We start from the raw sequence: 24,906 nt of genomic DNA on the forward strand, positions 1-24,906 counted from the left end.
TAGACCGTTCTCGTGGAGTTGTATCCATTTGTGAAGACGACAGAATGTACACAGGATTGCAGTATTGTCTTCAACACAACTGAAATGCTTATAAGTACAAAACGACAGGCAAAATGTCACATATTATAAAAAAAATGACAGACCTTCAACAATGGAATTACACGTACTACAGATGTCAATTAAAGCGGTATGAGCAGCTGTGAGGTCAACAATGACAGAAAATGTAAAAATATGTCGTTTTCGGATTAATTTGCACGCTACTGTATCATATCATATATCATATCATATCATATCGTCTCCTGAATGCAAGAACTAGGTAACTCGAAATTTGCGTTTTTTAGTTACCTCTTTTATAGTAGAGCAAAAATCGCACAAAATGTAATCCAGGATCTAGGTAACTGATCGAACGACACCAGCGACATCTATTTTCCAATATAACAAATAGGTAAAAGAAAACGAGACGTATTCCTTAGTGCAATAAAAAAGTAAATAGGCAATGTCACAAAATATGAAAAATCAAGTTACCTAGTTCTTGCATTCAGGCGACGATATCATGTCATATAAATATGTTATGTTTTATTTAACGACGCTCACAACTGCAGAGGTTATATCAGCGTCGCCGGATGTGCCGGAATTTTGTCCCGCAGGAGTTCTTTTACATGCCAGTAAATCTACTGACATGAGCCTGTCGCATTTAAGCACACTTAAATGCCGCCGACCTGGCCAGGGATCGATTTTTAATTTTTTTTTATTTTAGTAAGTTATTTTACGACGCTTTATCAACAGCTTAGGTTATTTAGCGTCTGAATAAGATGAAGGTGATAATGCCGGTGAAATGAGTCCGGGGTCCAGCACCGAAAGTTACCCAGCATTTGCTCATATTGGGTTGAGGGAAAACCCCGGAAAAAACCTCAACCAGGTAACTTGCCCCGACCGGGAATCGAACCCGGGCCACCTAGTTTCGCGGCCAGACGCGCTGACCGCCAGGGATCGAAGCCGCAACCTTGGGCATAGAAGGTCAGCGCTATACCAACTCGCCAACCAGGTCGACTATCATGTCATATATCATATCATATAAATCATATCATATCGTATCATATATCATATCATATCGTATCATATATCATATCATATGCCTTGAAGACGTAATCTGTATTAATTCTGAGACACTGAAGATGTCTAGTTCCGGAAACGGGGCAATACACAAATTCTACTACTAACACGGTCATGTTCCAAATCTAAATATCACAAAAATTTACATAGTTTAACATTTTAAAATACGGTTTTCATATTATCCACAGAACGCTAGTCCTATCTTATGTTACATTTTTGTCTCAGGCTAAATTGTAGTTCTTTTTAGAAGCATTTTCGTAACTGAAATTTTAAAACAGCAGCAAACTTTATTCTTCACTCAACGTTAAGCATTTCATCCTTCACTTGGCATTAGTAGCCTACATACAGTGCAATTCTGTAGTTGATAAAGAAGAGTGCAACAACTATAAAATATGCAAATGTGTGTTTTTTTTTTGACTAAAATGTATAACATTAAGATACTCATAAAGGAAGAACAGGTTTTACTTAAGATAATTCTGAAAGCGACCATACGACAATACTTCACCCACAATGAGTTTCAGACTCCGTTTAGTAGTATCAGTTAAAAAGAACAACGAAAGGTTGAAAGTGAAGTTTGTCAAAAGAACAGCATGACCAGTACACTCATATTATAAAAGTTTACGAAGAATCCAGCACAGCAATCTACTGCATTCTTTTAGACATCTGGAAGCATACATGTTTACGAAGGTAATATATAGTGACAACAGTTAAAACTCTGGCCGTTACAGCTGTCGAGTATTCAGTACAAATTCTCTGAAACCATTTACATAGGCAATGAACTATCAAAATTATTTGTATGAAAATTTAAGTCATGAGAAAATTCTAATATTATGTATACATACAGGGCGTTTCTAAATTAGACCGACAACCTTTGGGCTCGGATAGATAATATTCCTTCAAACAGTTTTTATTAAGAAACCCATAGGTTGCGACACTACTTTTCAGAGCAAGAGAGCCCTATATCATTACAAGGTTTGATCGTGCAGGAAGGGATTGAAGTAATTAGTTACGTGAAAAGTGAATAAACAAATCACCATCGCACAATCACCACAAAACGCACCATCTGTTTGCTCATGACGTTAGGCCCATAGACCTGGCACAGCTGACGATAAATTTCAATCGCCGCTATGCCCTGTGCATTCAAAAACTTTATCACTGACCGCACTTCACGCGGCGGGAGCTGGAATAGGAACGTCCATCTTCAACCAATGCAACGAAGCTACTGAGAGCACTCGGGAAGTTCCGCTAGCGCATGCGCCATGCCAGGACATTACTCTATCACGTACACGCAGTCGCTTCGCGCAACATATGTGGGACGGTGGGGAAAGTTACTTTATGGACGCGCCTCGTACTTATAAATTGAGTCCTGCGTTTGGTTACCTGAAGTCACCAAGTATCCCGCAACAATGTAGCTGCGTGTAGGGTATAGGTAACTGACACTGAACCTCAGAGATACAGTTCAGGTCTGCTGTTCAGTGAATACGGCAGTCAACTTGCCGAAACAAAATAAAATGCAATTAGTCAGTGTAAATAATTTTATTTTGATATGATTTACTGTATTATTTTAATTTCTACAATTTATTTACTTATGTATTAATTTATTTATTTATGGATGTGTACATACATATGGGCTATTCCATATGAAGAGTTTTCGGGAACAACGTTGAATGTCACATTTTTCTGTTAAGGATTAGATAATGATCTAATTGAGTCTATAACTGCAAGGTGTAGTGCTTTTTCTATAGATAATAAAGGAAAGGATTACTGTATTCGTGGTGATAATTCTCCTTTTTACCATTTTTCATAAGAACAACATTAAATTTCGTAGTGATCCATGAATTAGATAATGACATCAACCTTAACAAAACTGTGACATTCATCGTTTTTCTCACGAACTCTTCATATTATGAAATAGATCAGTAAAACACCTCGTACTTTTTTATACTCTAATTTTTTCCCTATTTATACACGGTGCTGAGAAAAGTCAAACGGTTTTCGTATTGTTGAGCGACAAATTTAGCGTATTTTAGAAAAACAAGCCTCTTTCAGCGCTCAGAACTCTGGAACCATTTACTGCAGAACATTGAACGAGAGCTCATTTTGAAACTGACATTTGGTAGGTTATGATAAGAAGTAATCCTTATTTTTATTGTATACAGAGAGACAGACAATCTGATTTTACTTACTTTTAGGCTTTTTTCCCATTTTTTAAAATGTAAAAAAATATTGAGAAAAAAACTTCCATTATTAAGAGGGATTCTGCATTGTTCGCTTAGTGTCACGGCAATAAGTTTCGGAGCTATTAAATAAATTATTTTCACACGCCTAGACTTGAACGGCGCAGTACCGCACGCACTGCCGAGAGATGAAGATAAGCAAGCGTTGGGCGTCATTTTACTCCTGTGGTTATGAAAACCTGTGATAAAGCTAGCACAGCCGTGACTGCTAGACGACACATCACGTGTTTATGTTCCTGGCCTTACTTGGCTCGGCTAGCTCCCGCCTCACAGTCAGCTGGTTAGTTCAGCGCGTAGGCTTACTATTTATTTTCTTTACTTGATTTTTCAATACTTTCTTATCAACGCTGCACCAGTAAAATATATGTTTATTTGTACTTTCAATGCGGAATCTAACCATATATTTTAAAAATATTTTTTCGTGGGCAATGGTGTCTTAATGAAGAAAAATCTAAATTTCTCCATTTCCATGAAAAGTAGGAAAAACTGTTTACATGTCAATATAAACTTTAACTTTTCAGCATCAAAATAAACCATGATTTTAATCATTGGGTGAAAGGGTTTCGGAGCCACAATAGTTTAAAGTTGCTAATTTTATGAAAATACGATAAATTAAAATATTTTTAATTTAAACACTATGAAGTTCTGATGCCTCAAACTTTGCACAAAGCATTGTATCACAGTTGTCTACGGACAGAAAAAGTTTCATTGTATTTAAAAATTGCAAGGTCAATTTTCTCTATATTTCGGTCGATTTGAGATGGAATAGCCCATATGCTATATCTAATTACAACGTTCACACGTAAAATAAATACAGTCAACTCTGGATGTAGTAAAACTCTGCAGACTTGCATATTTCGTTCCCTATATCTGAAGTTCACTATATCCGAAGTGTCTCTCCCCTAACCTTAAATGACAGAATTGAATGAAATTGTGAACAAGAAAATAAAATATTTCATTTTTGTGGAATGGATTACGCTGTATACTGTTACTCACAGTTGATTTCCTTAAACTATGCTGTCGACCCACGTCCGCTTGCGAAAGACAACGTGCAATGTCACCTATAATATTCACCTTATCTTCCAAGGAAAACACTTAACGCTTCGACATTTTTATACCGTACATTTACAGTTGGAACACTAGATCAAGTAGAAATGACAAACGCTGTTATGGTGTGACTATGTACTGAGCATTGAAATTTCCCGGGTCACTTAATGAAAACTCAGAGAGGGTTGATGGAGTTCGAAATCTTACCTTCATTTATGCTCTGGACATAATCTCCGTCCGCTTTTAATAAAAGAAGGCAATTTCATTTTCCGTTGTTTCGAAGCTATCAGTCATAATGGAAATGTTTCTGAGAACAAAAGGCAATCCTTAGACGGTGGAGGATTAGAAATAACAGTAGAGTAGTGTGCCTGAGAACAGAATGTCAACCCTTCGACGGTGGAGAGAGGCAAGGTCGTCACGCGTTGCCTGGATTTACAGTACAGCTCATTTCTACAAATCACTAATCCTGCCTTTGTCCTTTGGCTAGAGGAATAAGAAACTTAGAACATTGTTCTCAACAAATTCTTTCAATTTTATACAAGAAGGTCTGACTTCAAATAAGAATTTGTTAGGATACAAGGTTCACTATAACCGAAGAGAGGGTTCATTATAAATGGAAATATTAATGCACTTTATAATGAATGCGGGTCGGGACCAACGATTTAGGTTCACTATAGCCGAATGTTCACTATAACCGTGTTCACTATATCCAGAGATGACTGTATTCATAATTAATTTCTATAATCTGGTAAGAGACGCTAATACATGGAGACAAAAAGACCTAAAAATATTTCCAAATGAACGACACATCAGGGCCGAAATATATCCAAATTTAGAACAATATATCATTGTTTAATTAATAAGAAATCATCGTTCTTTACATTTCACTGCGTCAATTTCTATCAATTACATAACTAAGTATTAAGTGCTTAAACTTTAAAATTCGTTTTTCTCTAAACTTTCTACAACTGACCTTGATCGTTATTCCCGTGTACCCTTCATTTCCCAAAGCACTTCGAGATATCGAAGTTCAACTGTATGAATACAGATTAACGATTGAATATTCTGCATGTGTTTATTTAAGCCATTTTAGATTGCGTAAGTCGAAATAAAGTTAAATCGCTCTTTCGCAACCGGAAATTGTAGATCGAAATTCTCAGGACCGCTTTCAATATAGAGTTTGCAAGTGTACAACCTTACAAGAGTTTTTCTATTAATACTATAGGTTAGGAGAGAGCAAATTGGAAAACTGAAATCTTACAACAATTTCTCAACTTTTTTATTATCTGATTCACTTGCTCGCAGATGAAATGTTCGTATATTCTCATCATTTGTGCACTGCCCATCTGCATCTCGGAAGCTGCGAGGATCCTGGCAATCATGAACTACTCAGCACGCAGTCACTACGTCATGTTTCATACGTTCTTCAAAGGTCTGGCAGCCAGAGGCCACCAAGTGGAAGTCTACGGACACTACCCGCTGGAGAAGCCTGTGCCCAACTATACAGACGTCATCATGCCTGCTCCTGCAGTGTTACAGAATGTTTCCATAGAGCAGCTGAGGGGAACGGGAATATTTCAAATGCTGATGTATTACAACAAGAACATGCTGGACACTTGCCGCTCTGCGCTAAACAATCAAAACATCCTCAACCTCATGAAAAGCAACAAAACATACGATGTCGTCATCACGTATCTTGCGGGACCAGACTGTTTGATAGGATTTGCCCATCGTTTCAAAGCCCCGCTCATCAGTTTGTCAGTCACTTCAAACCTTCCGTGGCTATCTTATCGGATTGGTAACCCTGACAACCCTGCGTACATTCCGAATTTACTTCTGTCTTTGACAGATCAAATGAATTTCTGGGAAAGATTCGTAAACACAATGTTCGACTGGGCTACGAAAGTTTGGTATCACATTGAAATTAATATGGCTGCAGAAGAAATCTTGAAACATCATTTTGGAAAGGATTATCCATCGCTGGACGAACTGCAACGAAGCGTAAGTCTCATCTTGGTGAACAGCCACTTCTCAGTCAATACTCCCAGACCTGCAGTTCCGACGTTTGTGGAAGTAGGTGGATTGCATATAAACAGCGATGGAAAATTACCAGAGGTAAGTGTACAAACCAAACACGATTCACGTCCACAGTGGGTTTTTTGTATATTAGATTACCAAAAAAAATACTATTTCGGGATTTTTTCAGAAATGCGTCCGAGACTGTCGGATAATATCAAAATTCAAATTTAAATTAAAAAATCACATTCTAGTTCTTGGAATTGTTTGTTGAACACATGTCAGGTTGCGCAACTTCACCTTAACCCATGACATATAGTAAATATTGTAACTATACTGTTGTAAAATTGAAAATTAATATGTAATGTATTTATTATTATTATTATTATTATTATTATTATTATTATTATTATTATTATTATTGTCAGTTATCAATATCATCATTGCAATCCCTGTTTTCTTTCTTTTCGTTGTATCAGCTCGATGAGAGCACTATAATGTACTTTTGACTCTGTTGACCCTCTATAGGGCTTTAACTTAATTTGTATCATTTTCATCAGTGTTTGTATTTCTTTTTTGTATTTATATGTGCTATCTGGTAAGATGGAAGAGAAGGCCTTATGACCTTAATCCTGTCAGATTAAATAAATTATTATTATTATTATTATTTTATTTATGTTGTAGATAAAAATCCCTGTACAGCAATTTTTTATAAACTCTTCAATATAGGCTTCGTATATACTATATTAGAGTTTCTGCAATTGAAGACTTTCCAGAATAACGTTCTAACCAACAAAACTATAATTCACGTTTCATGAGAAAAGAAAACAATTTCAGGAGCATATTTCGTTAGGTCTATATTTACTAGCTGAACCATTTTACTATAAGGATACAAGTTTATTCAGCTATTGAATGCATTACATTTTTGTTATTAAATTAATACTTCAAAATTATTTTCGCATATAACTCACATATTTCAATAATTTGATTTTCAATCCTTTTTCCGGGGAGATCTTCAATTAATAATGTAAGTCATAAACTTCATAAACTATAATAGTTTTATTGTACACAGCGTGTGATTATAGTAATATACGTTACAAGAGCGGTATGTTGACGTTTTCATGGTCGAGGATAAGATTAAAAAAGCGAAACGTAGTTGAGCTTTTTTAATTTCCGAGAACATGAAAACAAACATACCGCTCGTGTATCGTACATTATTTTGTGCGAAGATCGTTTATTACATGCCTGAAAGACGAATTTCTAATTAGTTACAATGAAATCTCCATGTTGGTTTCTGTTTAATGACGGCAACTTCGGAAAACCAAAATATCTTTCTTCAACATTGTTGCTATAAAATGTTTTCTGTGTTTACTATACTCTAGCAGGCCGTGATATACGTCTGTCTTTTTTTTCCCCCCCAGTCTGTAATGCGAACTTAAAACAAACGGTATGGTTATGTAATGATTTATTTTTCATTTTAATATTTTAACAATATTATTTATATAACATATTGCAGTAATAAGAGCGGCATCTGGAATCTTGTTGATTTTTTCACGGCTTCCTTAATGTTACTTGTATCAGGAATGCAATAAGTTTCGTGGAGTAGTAGACTTTACTTAATTTTTGCAAATATTTAAAAACAATAATTAACATTGCAATTTATGTAAAATTGCAGTGGTAAGTTTCCAATTTATAATTATTACTATGTTAAACGTCTCTAAAAATAATATGTTAAAAGCCTAAAGCAGTAAAATGAATGTTGCGCTTAAGCGTTAAGAAGAGGGAAATTGTTGTGTGTGTTAGGTTGGGAATATTGAATGTGGTATTTCACACTTACCGCGTATTGGTTCTGTGCGGAAAACAAGCAAATACGCACGATCTCGCACAGAAGTATTTTTGAAGTACTAGGTCATGAAAGATGTTATTTGGAATATAGAATGTTAAGCCTACTAAATAAAGAATTCCATTATTTAAAATAGTTGCAGGAATAAATAAGTTCATTTTAATATACGATGTCTGTAATTGTCGTGTATAACAACCTTTAATTAGGCCTACCTGTCCGTACGACATGACTAGAGGTAGGAAGTTCGTACCACAACATAGATTTCAGGTTGTGTGCAGCCATACATATATAGATCATTTCAATAGTTGTCTGTTGTGTGGTACTGCACTTTGTTCACATAAACAACTGACAGCATATCCGCAACTGTGAATGGATGACTTTCGTAATTAGGTAATTAATTACATCAGAGCAATATGTACAATAAAGAAGCAGTTTCATTACGTGCTAACATTTCCAGCGGCGTTGTGCAGTTTTGTGAGCGGTTTTTAACATGGCAGAATTTAAATCTTCCATTCGTACGAAGTGAATGCAATACTTTAAGATTTACTGGCTATCATCAAATGGAGATACGCCTACATATTATGTGGAAAGTATGTAATGTGTAGTCAACACCAGTGGAGTAACGGTTAGCGCGTCTGGCCGCGAAACCAGGTGGCTCGGGTTCGATTCCCGGTCGGGATAAGTTACCTGGTTGAGGTTTTTCCGGTGTTTTCCCTAAACCCAATATGAGAAAATGCTGGGTAACTTTCGGTGCTGGACCCCGGACTCATTTCACCGGCATTATCATCTTCATCTCATTCAGACAGTAAATAACCTAAGATGTTGATAAAGCGTCGTAAAATAACCTACTTAGAATGTAATGTGTATACAACATAATGTAAAGATGGAATATTATATGAGGGACGCTGTACCACAAAATATTTATATGGAATACTTTTCTTTGCATTGGGGGTACAACAATCAAGAGAAACGTTCTACTTCAAAATTCGACTCAAAATAGACATAATTTTTTGCCTTCTCCACCTATATATGATGTTGGTATGTTTCAATATTCCTTCAAACAATTGCCTGTAGCAGTCATCCTTCTACAGTCCAGAAATATACATAGGTTGGATAAAAAGTAATGGCAACACTGCTGTCACGTGACGATGATGCGTTCGAGAGTTGCCAGCTGTATGGACATGAACAAGGACTGTTAGATGAGTTAGTGTAGCTAGCGGCGACAGTACTCTGTCAATCTACTGCAGTGTGTAGAATGTTGACTTTGATAGGGATAGTGCGAGCGCCCTAAGATCATGTTTACAAAACTAGAGCAACGTTCCTGGATCAAAATTGAAGTGGCACGAGGTCGTAGTGCACAAGAATGTTTTCAGGGACTGCGTGAAGCATGTGGCGGTGCAGTTTTGCCATATCGCACAGTAGCACGATGGGTTAAAGCGTTTCGGGAAGGCCTTGTTGGAAGTGCTGTGAAGGTGATGTTCATTGTGGTGTATGACATTGATGGGGTAATACTGCACCACGCTGTACCTCCAAGGCAGACGGTAAACGCGGACTACTACTGCAGGTTCCTGTAGCACCACCTTCGTCCAGCCCTCAGGAGAAAACGACGACACTTGGGGGTACAGAACCCCATCATTCTTCATGATAATGCAAACAGTCATACCGCTGCTGCTGTCAAGGACCTCTTGCGTCGCTGGCAATGGGAGGTTCTGGAACATCCTCCGGACTCACCCGATATGATCCATGCGATTACGATCTTTTCACCAAAGTGAAAGAACCACTGCGAGGGACCCGGTACAGTACCAGAGATGAACTTATCCGTGCTTTAGGGCGGTCAATACGGAACATCAACAAAGATGGACGCGCTGATGGTGTACGACGCCTTCCAAACATTTGGAAAAAGGTGATAATTAAGGGAGGCGACTATATTTAAGATACGTAAATGTTGTACCCTTGTGAATAAAGCCAGGTCAGAAATATCGAACTGTTGCCATTACTTTTTATCCAACCCATGTAGAAATGACCGACGCCGCGAGATGTGGAAGAATAATTATTGTTCAAATATAAGATTAGGCCTATATACCAATTCGCAGAAGTCCCAATAGTCATTAAAGTAAGAAATGAAAAGTGTTCTTGAAACGAATTACGGGTTTAATGTGAAGTGGCATAATATACGAAATGCACTGCTAGATTCACAAAGGTGTTTTTTACTTCGCGATACCATATTTCAGATTTGCTCCAGTTACGTCTCGTGACGTAGAACGAACATTTTCAGAGTACAAATATTATTTTTCTGACCATAGAAAAGTATAATTTTTTATATACTGCAAATGTAAATTATTATTAATTTTAACAAGATTAGATAGATATTATGTATTTTGTTTGTTATTCTTATGTATGAGTAAATTATTTTATATCGAAAATTAAGAAAAATGTTATTTTTTTTACACAATATTAATTTTTCATTTTGTTTCTGATTCTAAGGACATGGATCATTGACACAAAAATAGGTTTGGTAACCACCCGATTGTACATGTTCGTTTTGTTAGCTTGTTGATGTTGAGAGCTCCGTCCCTACAGTTAAATTGGTAGATATTTATTTTATTTATTTATTTATTTATTTATTTATTTATTTATTTATTTATTTATTTATTTATTTATTTATTTATTTATTTATTTATTTATTTATTTATTTATTTATTTATTTATTTATTTATTTATTTATTTATTTATTTATTTATTTATTTATTTATTTATGTATTTATTTGTTTATGTATTTATTTATGTATTTATGTATTTATGTATTTATGTATTTATTTATTTATTTATTTATTTATTTATTTATTTATTTATTTATTTATTTATTTTGCTAATAATTGTAACATAAATTATAAAATATACTGAGAAACTTTAGCTCGCCCCTGAAAGAGTAGAACTCGTGCTCAAGGGCAGATTCCTAAATTGAAATTAATAATTATACAATACAATTATAATTAATAATTATACAATACAATTTGCAATTATACTATATAAATTTAAATTTACAATTTTTCAATTTTTATAAACTCCATACATAACTTTTTAAATTTAATACTAGAACTATTATAATTGACAAGATTAGGATATTTAAATATAAATTTGTTATATATTCTTGGGCCTAAATTACTACTATGATTATATACCGTACTGTAACAGTGTTGCATTTTGGTTCAAACAATCTTAAAGAATTCATACGTTTTGTTTCATAACTATGATAATACAATTCAAAATTATTTCGATTTTTATGTATGAATTTTATTAATACAATATAATAAATTTGTCTTACGTTTAGTACATTAAAGTCTATAAACAAATTTTGAGATGGAAAATCAATAGGTTTATGAAGACATATTTTAATTATTTCTTTCTGTAATAAATAAAGTGGATTAAAATTGGATTTAAATGAGCTACCCCATCCTATAATTCCATACATAATTACCGATTGAAATAAAGTTAAATATATTGTACGTAATGAACTTATTGACAAGTAATTCCTCAATAAAACAAAATAATATACTATTTTACGTAATTTATTACAAAGGTAATTGATGTGTTGTTTCCATTTTAAATGATTATCGAAAATTATGCCTAATTACTTAACTTCAGAGGACTCTTTAATAATCGGACATTTACACTGTATAAGACAACAATCAGAATTATGTAATTTAATACTTAATATAGATGTAGGAGGTTTGTTACATTTTTCAGATAATGAGAATGGAATAATGATGGTTTTATTTTCGTTGATAGAAAGATAATTTATGTCAAACCATTTTTTTATTAATTTAAGTCCATTATTTGAATTATTATATGCATCATGCCTGGTTTTTCCACCAAAAAGCAAAACTGTGTCATCTGCATAAGAATAGTGAACACCATTGTATTGTTGTAAGTCAATTTTTAATAAGTCATTTATATATATTAAAAATAGAATAGGGCCTAGAACTGTGCCTTGGGGAACACCTATATTAATGATTAAAGGTTCACTTGAATAATTGTCAATTTTCGTTATTTGAATTGTGTCGTTAAGATACGATTTTATTAAATTTAAAGCATTACCTTTGATTCCTAATAAGTCTAATTTCTCAATTAAGATGTCATGTTTCACTGTATCAAATGCTTTTCTTATGTCCAGGAAAATATCAATACATATTGTTACCTTGATCAAATTCTCTAACAATTTTTTTAGTAACTTGATATATTGCATTATCTGTACTGAATTTTTTTCGAAAACCAAATTGATTGTCACTTAATATATTATGCTTATCAAGATAGTTCATTAATCGAACTTTAATACATTTTTCTAGTAATTTTGAAATACATGAAAGTAATGATATTGGTCTATAATTGTTCATATTTCTTTTATCTCCTGTTTTAAAAATAGGTTTCATAATTGCATTTTAAAATTTATTTGGGAATTTGCCATTTAGAAAATATAAATTAAAAATATGAGTTAGAGGTTTGGCAATATAATTTATAGCCATCTTAAGTATTTTAGCACTTATGTTATCAGGACCAGGTGATACATTGTTTTTTAAAGTTTTGGCTATATTGATTATTTCGTCATCTGTTACGCAAGCATTTACTGAAGTTACATTGCTAAGGAAATTGTTATTCTTTATAGACGATACAATATCCATGCCAATGTTTGTAAAATACGAGTTAAATTCTGTTGTAATGTGTATTTTATCACTTAAGATTTAACCATTTCGAGAAACAATCTCATTAAATTGTTCTTTTTTATTTACTTCAATATTTGCGGCTTCTCGCACAGTTTGCCAAAACATTTTACAATTATTGCTATATTTTTCTAATTTGATGCAGAAATAATTAGCTTTCGTTCTCTTTATTACGTTAGATAATATGTTACGAAATTTTTTAAACTTGTTTTTTAAAATAATATTAAATGGTTCTTTTCTTAATTTGCTTGCAAGTTTGTCTCTAGTACGGACTGATTTAACTATACCATTTGTAATCCATGGTTTAATCTTTTCAAACTTACTAGAAACTTTTTGAGAAGTTTTATTTGTGTGCTTTATAGTATTCGAATTTAAAATTTGATAAAAAATTTCGATACCATTATCGGGATCATTACAACTCATTACAGTATCCCATGTTTCATTACTTATATCTAACAATATGTCATCATAATTGATATTACTGTTATATTTATAAGTCTCAGAGTCTTCAAAATCTACTTTATTAATAAATGTAATTAAAGCAGTGGTAGTGTAATGGTAAGTAATATTGCTATGATAAACACTTGGTTTTAAAGAAAATATGATCAAGACAATTTTTCGATTGTGGTCTAGTTACGGATTTTAATAACTGGTAAAAACCAAATTCATACATGATATTCATATAACTATGCCCTAATTCATCCATAGAGTCATCTAGAATTTGAATGTTAATATCTCCAACTATAATGTGGTTATTAACATTTTTCTTGTTTATTAGAAAGCTTTCCACATCATTTATAAATTCAGTTTTGTTTAAATTGGGGGATCTATATATTGCCGTTAACTCAATAATAGTATTGTTGAAATTAAATTTAAAATGTATGCAATTTGAATTTAAAATTTCAATATCTGAAGCTGACACTTCAATACCATTTCTAAAATACACTACAATGCCATCACATTTATTGTATTTATAAGGTTTAATAAACTTATTATAATTTGGTATGTCAAAACCTATATCATAACGAAGCCAAGTTTCAGTAAGTACTATTATGTCAAAATTGAAAGAAAAGAATTGTAAGAAGGCACAAAATTCAGAGAAATTATTTTTTATACTACGAATGTTTAAGTGAATCAGTTTTAAATTAAGATGTTTACAGTTAGCAATATAATTATCAAAGTTAAGTACGTCATTAAATATTTTTGTTGGGTTACACTTGAAATAATAAATATCTACATTGTTATATAGCTTGTTGTTATCAATGATGTCAGTTAAATATAAATAATACAATGAAAATAATCAAGAGGTGTAATTGCCTAACAATTACAATTTTTCAAGATCATAGTAATCAAACACTCTATTCACTTGGGAATTTTAATTTTTCCTAACAAAAATTTTGCAGTCTTTAACCCAAGTGAATTTGTAACCTTTTTCTCTGGCAGTAAGTTTTGTCTTGTTGAACAGATTTTTCATGAACGGCGTAAGATGATCCGAAGCTGTGACCAAACCAGGCTGGAATTGCAGACAAATTGTTTGACCTGGAAGGCCGAACCCTTCTTTGTTATTTTTAGCCTCTTCTCGGAAAGGACTTAGCCATAGATCGCGACTTGAACGTTTAGCAAACCGCACAATTGGTCTTGGTTTCCCAGGGCGTGTCGGCAGTCTGTGTGTAACACTAACGTCTTCAAAACAACCATCTGCATCAATAATTGTAGAAACTGTCTTTACGATTTCATTCACCGATTCATTATTAGCAGAGGGAACACCATATAACACAATATTGTCCCTGCGGTTGTACTGTTCCAAATCCTGAAGTCGAACACCTAGTTCGTTGATTTCACGTTTCAAGAAGTCGTTTTCTTTTCGCACTTCTTTTAACTCATCTTTTACATTATTTATTTCACTTAATAAAGAGTCAAACTTCGTTGACATGAACTCGATAGATTTCTTTATATCATTAATGTCCTGATGAATATTGGAGGCAAACTTTTCAAACACAATACTTAATTGTTTGTTAAAGGAAGCAGCACTTTCTACGTTTATTACTGATTCCTCACTATTTTTGTCATTTCTAGATTCACATTGTTTATCATTATTGCTTTTACTTGAGTTTTTTCTTTTACTCATTTCGTTAAAGTTAGTTTACTTACTTGTAATTCAAATAGATTCAGCAGCAAAACAATGCGTCCACTCACTACAATGGCTCACTCGTGATTCACGAGGATTTACCGCCACTTACGAAACTTATTTCCGAAGACATTCTGAACAAAAGCTCTCATACAAACATGCGTCCTAATCTCAATATTTTCAGAGTTAAACTAATTTGAAGTTGTTTGTAATGTACTTTTTTCTTTAATTCTAAGAGTAAAAGAATATTACAAATAGAGTAAGAACTATTCAGAAGCATCATTTCTTTAATTAGCTAGTGTTCTGAAGCTAATGCTTTGTACAGATTTTGTTTTTCAACTTTTAACTAAAAATTACATCATTCTAACGCACTTATCACAAAAATTGTTACAAATCATACGACTTTAGGAACTTGATTCTTTACAGTCTAATTATGTATCATAATGTACAGTCTTAAAGAATTTACAAGAGTGGTGTGATTTGTAACAATTGTTGTGATAAACAGTAAGAAAAATGTAATTATGTAGTTAGAAATTAAAAAAAAAAAATCTGTACGAAGCAACTATGGAATTCATAACAAATTTTTAGCTTGAAAATGCTAGCTAATTAAAGAAATTATACTCCTGAATAGTTAAATTTTTATTTATAATATTTTTTAACGTTAAAGCTAAATAATAATGGAGTCCACACCTGTGGAGTAACGGTCAGCGCGTCTGGCCGCGAAACCAGGTGGCCCGGGTTCGATTCCCGGTCGGGACAAGTTACTTGGTGGAGGTTTTTTCCGGGGTTTTTCCTCAACCCAATACGAGCAAATGCTGGGTAACTTTCGGTGCTGGACCCCGGACTCATTTCACCGGCATTATCACCTTCATTTCATTCAGACGCTAAATAACCTAGATGTTGATACGCGTCGTAAAATAACCCAATAAAATAATAAAAATAATAATAATAATGGTATTTAAAAAAAAAAAAAGTCAAATTAGTGTAAATCCGGAAATATTGAGATTGGAACTACACGTGTACGCATTTTTTGCTCAGAATTTCTTCGGAAATAAGCTCCATAACAGACGGTAAATCCTCGTGAATCACCCTGTATAGTCCAAGCTCACACAACTTAACAGTTTTGGTACGATCTTCTTACCTCTGGTCATGACCCTGGAGAGGAGTTATGTTTTGTAAACAAGCGGCTCTCTTTGCTGTCGAATCTAAAAGAATACAGAGGGTTGCTTCCCATCTCTGGAAAGGACTTTGAATACGTCAAGTGCGTCAGCAGTCACATGACAGCTGAACGGTGGTGAGAGGTGACAGACCAGTGATCTCACAGTGAGATTGTACGCCCGTACGGTGACAGCAGTCATAGCAGTAACCACAGTATATATATTTTTTTGAAACACCCTGTATATATACAGAGTGTTTAAAAATACGGGGCATAATTTCAGGTATGTATTTCCCACATGTAGGCAATCAAAATACTTCATTACAACATGTGTCCGGAAATGCTTTATTTCCGAGTTATGGCCTTCACAACATTGAAATTCACCGGAACGTTTTTCTTTCCGCCGGTCGTTGCCGTCAAAGGAGACATTAAGAGGGCACTTTGACAGTTCATTCCGAGGCGAAGGTTACATTCAGTGTTGTGTAGGCGTTAGACTGTGCGACATGTATTCAAATCAAGAGCTGGCAGAGATACACTTCATGTACGGTAAGGCGGACGGCAATGCTGCGCTGCCTCGTCGTTTGTACCAGGAGAGGTACCCACAGCGACAATGTCCAGATCGGAAGACATTTGTACGTCTCCATTACCGTCTGTGCGAGTATGGAAAATTTAACTCTCCTGGTTTGGGAAGGGGACGACCAAGATCTACAACTCCAGAAGTATAGGAGGAGATTCTGGAGGCTGTGAACATGACTCCTTCTATCAGCACACGAAGGGTAGCGTTGCAAGTCAATGTTCCTCATACGACTGTCTGGAGACTGTTGAAAGAGTATCAATTGTATCCTTATCATTTGCAACGTGTACAGGCCCTGTCACCAGCAGATTACCCTGCACGAGTTAGGTTCTGTTAGTGGTTCTTGCAGCAGTGTGGTGTAAATCCGAACTTTCCTGCCTTAGTATTGTTTACAGATGAAGCACAGTTCACACGAGATGGCATAACAAATTTCCACAATCAGCATGTATGGGTGTATGAAAACCCACGTGCAACTGTTCCATCTCATCACCAGGTGCGGTTCTCCCTCAACATGTGGGCCGGTATCATTGGTGATCGATTAGTTGGACCCCATGTACTTGTAAACAAACTTACGGGGCAGGCGTAGACAAACTTCAGGGAAAACACCATACCTCATGTTTTAGAAGACACTCCACTGATCAATCGTCAACACATTCACTTCTTGCATGATGGCGCTCCTGCACACTTCAGTCGTACGGCTCGCCGGTACTTGGATCGAAGATATCCTGATCGATGGATAGGTAGAGGTGGCCCAATTGCTTGGCCTCCACGCTCACCTGATCTGAACCCTCTCGATTTCTACTTGTGGGGCCATTTAAAATCATTGGTTTATTCGTCTCCGGTGCCTGATTTGGAATCCCTTCGGAATCGAATTGTGACATGTTCTGAGGACAGACGCAATACTCCTGGAGTTTGGGATCGTGTTCGCAGGTCAATGAGACATCGATGTGAGGTCTGTATTCAAGCAGGAAGTGGACATTTTGAACATCTTCTGTAATGACAACGACCTTCGGAAAGAAAAACGTTCCGGTGAATTTCAATGTTATGAAGGCCATAACTCGGAAATGAAGCATTTCCGGACACATGTTGTAATTAACTATTTTGATTGTCTACATGTGGGAAATACATACCTGAAATTATGTTCCGTATTTTTGAAACACCCTGAGTATAACTTATATATACTTACGTACTGGCTTTTAAGGAACCCGGAGGTTCATTGCCGCCCTTACATAAGCCCGCCATCGGTCCCTATCCTGTGAAAGATTAATCCAGTATGTAATCAACATGTCCTACCTCCCTCAAATCCATTTTAATATTATCCTCCCATCTACGTCTCGGCCTCCCCAAAGGTCTTTTTCCCTCCGGCCTCCCAACTAACACTCTATATGCATTTCTGGATTCGCCCATACGTGCTACATGTCCTGGCCATCTGAAACGTCTGGATTTTATGTTCCTAATTATGTCAGGTGAAGAATACTTTGTGTGCAGCTCTGCGTTTTACTGTTAGGTTTCGTAACAAGCTGTTTTTTACGGTGATGGGTTGTTAGTCCTTCGCCCAACCCCAAAGCTGGAGGACCACCCCTTATCGGCTGTCCATGACTGCTTATTCAATATATTCGCAGCTACTCTCCATATCTGGAGGCCGTCTCCTCTATTCACAACCTGAGGACGCGCCATGCCGTGGTGATAGGGATCCACAATACATGGTGTATATATATATATATATATATATATATATATATATATATATACAGTCACGAAGCTTGAGTTGTGAGTGTGCTAGGAACAATAGACTGTGCAGGTATTATTTCGCATTGTCTGTAATGAGGCGATAGTAGCGATCCTAGTGGTTAGCAACTATCTATTGACTAAGTATTGAGCTTAGTGACTGTATATACTAGACTGTTTAGTAACGCCCAAGGAAATCGAGTTTTTTTTGGGAGGAATACATCATGACTCTTTCCGATGCCAAGCACAGTTACGTGAAAATCATAGGAGCCTGCAAAAAACGTGGTTTCTTTATTTCCAAGAAAGGATCTTCTGTGTACGTAATAAGACTGGTAATGGTCGGATGGGATTAATTCCAGAGGGGGATAAGCAAGCTCCCCGCCGCAACCCGCACCTCCCGAGATGATACAAATTCATCCCACCCCAGCGGTCAAAATTGTGGTCGCAAGGAAGAAATGAATGCCCACAGATTGGATAATACCTAAGACTCACTTTCTTTAATGATATTTTCCATGTCGACAATAATAATAACCTCAACCAAAAACAATAATCATGTAAAACTTGATGAGTGTCACAAAACTTCTGCTAGGATACGACGGGAGCATTTGTTTTGAAAAGGATCCGTCCCTGACTGATGTCCAGTGGCGGTACGTCAATAAGAGCACAAGAGCACGTGAACACCTTGTTTCCATTAATGCACGACTAGTTTTATTATTTGATACCGTATTGACGTAGTGGGGATGTATAATATCAGAATCGAGTATTTTAAACTTCCCGCATCTTGCATAAACTTCTTATGTAAACTTGGCAACATCCGTTCACGTATGTACAAGCCGTGCCCTTTTCGAGTTGGTTATAGGAATTTCACGCATGCGCGGGAGAAAATTGTCTTTAGCTGGCCGCTTATGACTCGTCAAGAGCACAAAGCTTTAAGTGAACATGATGAGTAACTATCCTACAGATGTCAGGTCCATTGATGCCTATCGTTCACGTGCTATATCTCGAGGAGGAAATTTAATAGCCTGTAGATGTTAGCATCTGACTGTAGGAACGTTTACTTACGTGGATGTGTGTACAGTGCTGCTACGAGAGTGTAGTTTGTGAATTACTATACTTCAGTGTCGGCATAATAGCATAGTTTGGCTTTCAAACACGTGCTGGCTGACTGTGGTGGTGGTATGAATTTAAGTATCTGTATGGTAGTGTATAATATTTAAGAATAATATTTACTGGCATATATTTATAGTAATCTATGCGAGTGGGATCACAGTAAACAATGAACTCTGTTCAAGTAATTTTGAACAGTAAAGAACTGGGTAAACTGGCTTACCAAGAAAAATTGGAAATAAAAAGACTAAGTTTCATTATTATTATTATTATTATTATTATTATTATTATTATTATTATATGTTGTTTTGAATTTATATACGGTTTTTTTTCGATAGTGAAACATTGGAATCATGACATTTCATATTAGACTAAACGTACGATTTCAAATTCTCTTCGATTTTGGAACCACAAAATTGTGAACACACATAATATTTTATCACGAGCCGCTATTGCTGATGTCCTTTTCAAGTCACATGTTATATTCAGTGTTACTATATATATATATATATATACTAATTAATGTTCTTTTGATACAAAACGATAGCAGTGGACTCCTAGAATGCAGATCCACGCACAAGTCAATTTACGCAGAATAGTGACTGAAGCTCTTTTCAAAACCACTGATTCAATTATTATGACTGGACCCTTTTTCTACTGGTCAGATGCACCTTCTAAAGAAGTACAACAAAATTTAAAATATATACTTTTTAAATTGCCAGTTGGTCTCTTTTTTTAAGTAGCCACTTCAAATGTATCCACACTGTTTCGCGAAGTCAATGAAAGAAAATTTCATAAAATGTGTATGAACGCATATTATACGGTACACTATTTTGTAAAGTTGATGTAACATTAGTTCTCTTGAAATAAAAAATTAAAAAGTTAATTACTCTAGAAATTACTTTTCAACTGAAGATACGCCTCAAAATGAAAAATACATACAACATTTTTGGGCCTCGGAGCTACCCACAGAAATTATTTTAGAAACTTACCGTTATCCTAGCACTTGTGATAATAGAGCAGTATAAAATGATTTTGCTCTTACTACACAAAGATTTTATTATAATACATCGTTATATCAATTAAAGCCCTTTTCTCTTCGATAGTTTTGTAAAAAATATATGTTATATTTCTTTTTCTTCCTTCCACCCCCCTTTTTTTTTTTTTTGTTCTCTTCATCACCAGATGAAAGTCGACCTGGTTGGCAAGTTGGTATAGCGCTGGCCTTCTATGCCCAAGGTTGTGGGTTCGATCCCGGGCCAGATCGATGGCATTTAAGTGTGCTTAAATGCGACAGGCTCATGTCAGTAGATTTACTGGCATGTAAAAGAACTCCTGCGGGACAAAATTCCGGCACATCCGGCGACGCTGATATAACCTCTGCAGTTGCGAGCGTCGTTAAATAAAACATAACATTTTTTTAACATCACCAGATGAATTTATTAGCATACACTTTTTATTTTGGATTTTATTTAATTTTGTTGTTTTTTTCTTCTATTTATTATTATTTTATTAGATGCCATTTTGTTGTACTCTTCCTTACGTTTTTCCTATTAACTATTTGTACTAACTGAGTTGCTTTTATTATATTCCAATCTTTAGATCTATATTTTACATTCTTTTTTCTATTATGGTATTATTTTCATGTTGTTTAGTGTCGATTTTTGTATGCTATTACTATTTTTTTAATATGTTAGTATTCTGTTCTTTAACTTTCTGTTAAATTTTCACTGCTTGTATACTTTGTGACCTGGTAGAGTGTAAGAGAAGGCCCTATTGCCTTAATTCTGCCAGTATAGATAAATAAATTTACTATTATTATTATTATTATTATTATTATTATTATTATTATTACTGTCACTATTATTACTATTATTATTATTATTATTATTATTATTATTATTACTATTATTAATAGCGGTCTAAAATCCCGTGTCTATATATGCGGAGAAGTTCTCTTTATGTTGCACCCCCCGATTTATAACTTATATTGGGAAATCCTGTGGTCCCGGTTTTCTCCGAGGCTCCGGTTTCCCTGTAACATTCCACAAATCATCATCATCATCATCATCATCATCATTATCTCATCTCATTGCGGTGTAGGATAGACCAGTCTACTCTGGTGCACACTGGTGTCTGTAAATTCGTCTACATAACTGGCTTCTTATGGGTGAATGACGTAAGTCAAGTAGCCTACCCGCCATTAGCAAAAAAATATATGTTAAAGTTGTTACAATTGTATTTAATTTACAACGAAATATACCTGCTATTAAATAATCCCTTATATTTGTCTCAACAGTTGATAATCAACAATTTTAAAACACTAAGTTGGTAAGAAGTTTCCAAACTACCCTGTTGGAGCACTACATTCTGCCATTATTGTCACAGTGACTTTCCTGTTTCTTTCTTTTTTTAATTATTACAGAACAACGTTCTATTACTTACTGCACATTACGTTTCCTATCTATTGAAGCAGGATTTGTTGTGAAAATTTGGTCAATGTATTTAAAAATTGGCTTAAGGACTTTACTATTAGACGGCAATTATACACAGTATTTAAAGGATGTAAATGATATTTTGTTATTGAAGTGATGTATCAGTGAAGAATTATGTTGTGTCAGTGAAGTGTGTAGTGTAAGTGAAAAGTGTTCCTGTCAGTGAAGCTTTATAGTTTATAGTGGCAGTGCAAAATATTTGAACAGTGAAATGTTTTTGAAGTGTTAGTGAAATCAGGATAGAATCAGTGAAATGTGTCGTAGTTCCAGTGCAGTGAATGAGTTGACAGCGAAATGAGTGTAATGTTGAAAGGTACTTGTGCAGATATGAACGTATCATACTCGTGGGTTTTAGTTCGATCTTAGGTTTAAGATACAAATTAGATTTATTTCAAATGTTATTTTAAGTGATCGTTTCATTTAATTTAGGATATTCCCTGTTGTTGTTATTATTATTATTATTATTATTATTATTATTATTATAAATTATTGTTAGCATTAATTATTAGTATTATTATTAATTGTATTTTTAATTAATAAGTTTATTATTGTCATTATTGAGTGTAATTAGTTACCACTGCCACCGGGTATATACCAATTGCAGTGTGAATAAATACATACCTACATACATACATACATACATATATACATACATACATAATCTCTATGCAGACGACCTTCAAATATACATAAAATTCCACACTGACGAAATAAATGATGCAATAACTAAAATTAATGACGATCTGGACTCAATCTGGACATGCACACGGAAATTCCGACTTAAACTAAATCCAGAAAAATCACAGTCCATCATTGTGGGCCATTCACGTTTGTTAAGCACTATTACCATACCAAATTTGTCCCCGATTAAAATATACGGCACCGAAATTCCGTTCAGTGAATCAGTAAAGAATCTAGGTATTTATATTGACTATTACACTCTTACTACGTCATACTACTTTTGACCAATAAAACGGTACGAAAGGACGTATTTCAACCAATCATGGCTGCTTATCGCACAATTTTATCGCGTCCCTAGCATTTGTTTAATTTTATCGCGTCCCTAGCATTTGTTTCTTTGTTTGCCAACATTTGAAACTGCGCTGGTCTGGACGTCAAAAATATATAAATAATTACAAACCACTCCAGTCGATGCACAGAAGTTTCAAATATGACTCTCACTGGCATTCAAGAACAAGAATTAAATAAAAATCACTGATCATACTTATGCATCTTCTGAAATCCGATTTACAAATAAATGAAGAGCACCATTCGGAAATCCTGAATAAGTTGAATACACCATGTAGGCCTAAATCAACGAGTTCCACTTGTATTACGCACACGTCCAATATAGCATCAAAGTGAACCACCAACCACATTCCAATTTGAAAATTGTACATTTAATAATTATTCCTTTTAAAATTATTCGTTCTGAAATCCTGAATAAGTTGAATACACCATTTAGGCCTAAATCAACGAGTTCCACTTCTATTACGCACACGTCCAATATAACATCAATTGAACCACCAACCACATTCAAATTTGAAAATTGTACATTCAATAATTATATTATTCCTTTTAAAATTATTCATGTTTATTTTTTATGTCATCGTCGTTAATTAAACCTTTTCTAACACTTGTGTATATTAGTTAGGTTATGTTATAGCTTCTGCTCTGAGAGGATAAAAAGAACTTCTGCTATATGATATTATGGATAGTCACGTATCAGAGATTGTTAAATATTAAGATTTATTGAATAGTAATCATTACAGTGTCTGTATAAAGACACTACTGCCATCTAGCATGCATCTAGGGTAATATTTGTAATGTTGAGATGGTACAATAATACATTTGAAGACAGTTGTATTTTCGTAAGTCAATATTTTATTGTATTGGAGTACTTCGTTACTTCTAATTTTTATATACTTTCTTCTAATCGTGTAATAGTCAATTAAATCCCACTCGAGTTTTGATTTTCTCTAGATAAATCTGCTCGTGTTCCACTCGCAGATTTATCGATAAAATCAAAACGTCTAGTGAGATTACTGTTGATAAAAGTTTAAATTGGAACATTCAAGTTGCAGAAACCTGCAAAAAGATATTTTCATTAATCCACTCGTTTAGACGATTGAAGAATTTTCTACCCTTTTCCATGAAAAAAATGTTAATGGAAACACTCGTGATGCCCCACTTCGATTAATGTGATATTCTGCTTACTGACCTAAGCGTTACTTCGGCGCAGAGACTACAACGTGTTCATAATATGTGCGTCCGTTTCGTCTGCAATATTTGCCGGGCTGATCACGTAACACCATCCCTCGAAATGTTGTCCTGGCTCCGTCTAGAAGATCGTAGGAAAATCCACTGTCTTTCCCTTCTCTTTCACATATTGCATTTCTCCACTCCTGTTTATCTTGCGTCTCGTTTTCAAAATTTATCCACCCATCATAACCTAGACACACGATCACAACACTCCTCAATATTATCAATTCCCTCCCACCGAACATCCATTCATCTTCTTTCACTGTGGCTGTTCCTCGACTTTGGAATTCCCTACCGAGTAATGTCAGGGACTGTCAGACATCAAATCAATTTAAGAATAGGCTAACGAGATATTTTTCTAACAATTATTGTCAACAATAATAGCTGTTTCAGGTTTCTCAATGTTTAATGGTTATATATATCACAGATAAATATCTAAATTATCTCATTATTATTATTATTACTATTATTATTACCATTAT

General features: G+C 34.6%; 1 protein-coding gene across 1 annotated transcript in view; it reads left to right on the forward strand.

Annotated features, from left to right (window-relative positions):
- The first annotated feature begins 1,636 nt into the window (after positions 1–1,636).
- The window catches only part of LOC138691838 (UDP-glucosyltransferase 2-like), a 41,153-nt gene continuing 17,883 nt past the window's right edge, over positions 1,637–24,906 (forward strand). Inside the window, exons 1-2 of the mRNA XM_069814345.1 lie at positions 1,637–1,800; positions 5,703–6,512. Coding sequence (XP_069670446.1) covers positions 1,789–1,800; positions 5,703–6,512 — 822 coding nt within the window. The 5' untranslated portion in view covers positions 1,637–1,788. The remainder of the gene's footprint in view (positions 1,801–5,702; positions 6,513–24,906) is intronic.

This window comes from Periplaneta americana, chromosome 2 (assembly GCF_040183065.1).
Source record: "Periplaneta americana isolate PAMFEO1 chromosome 2, P.americana_PAMFEO1_priV1, whole genome shotgun sequence".
NCBI classification, from domain to species: Eukaryota; Metazoa; Arthropoda; class Insecta; order Blattodea; family Blattidae; genus Periplaneta; species Periplaneta americana.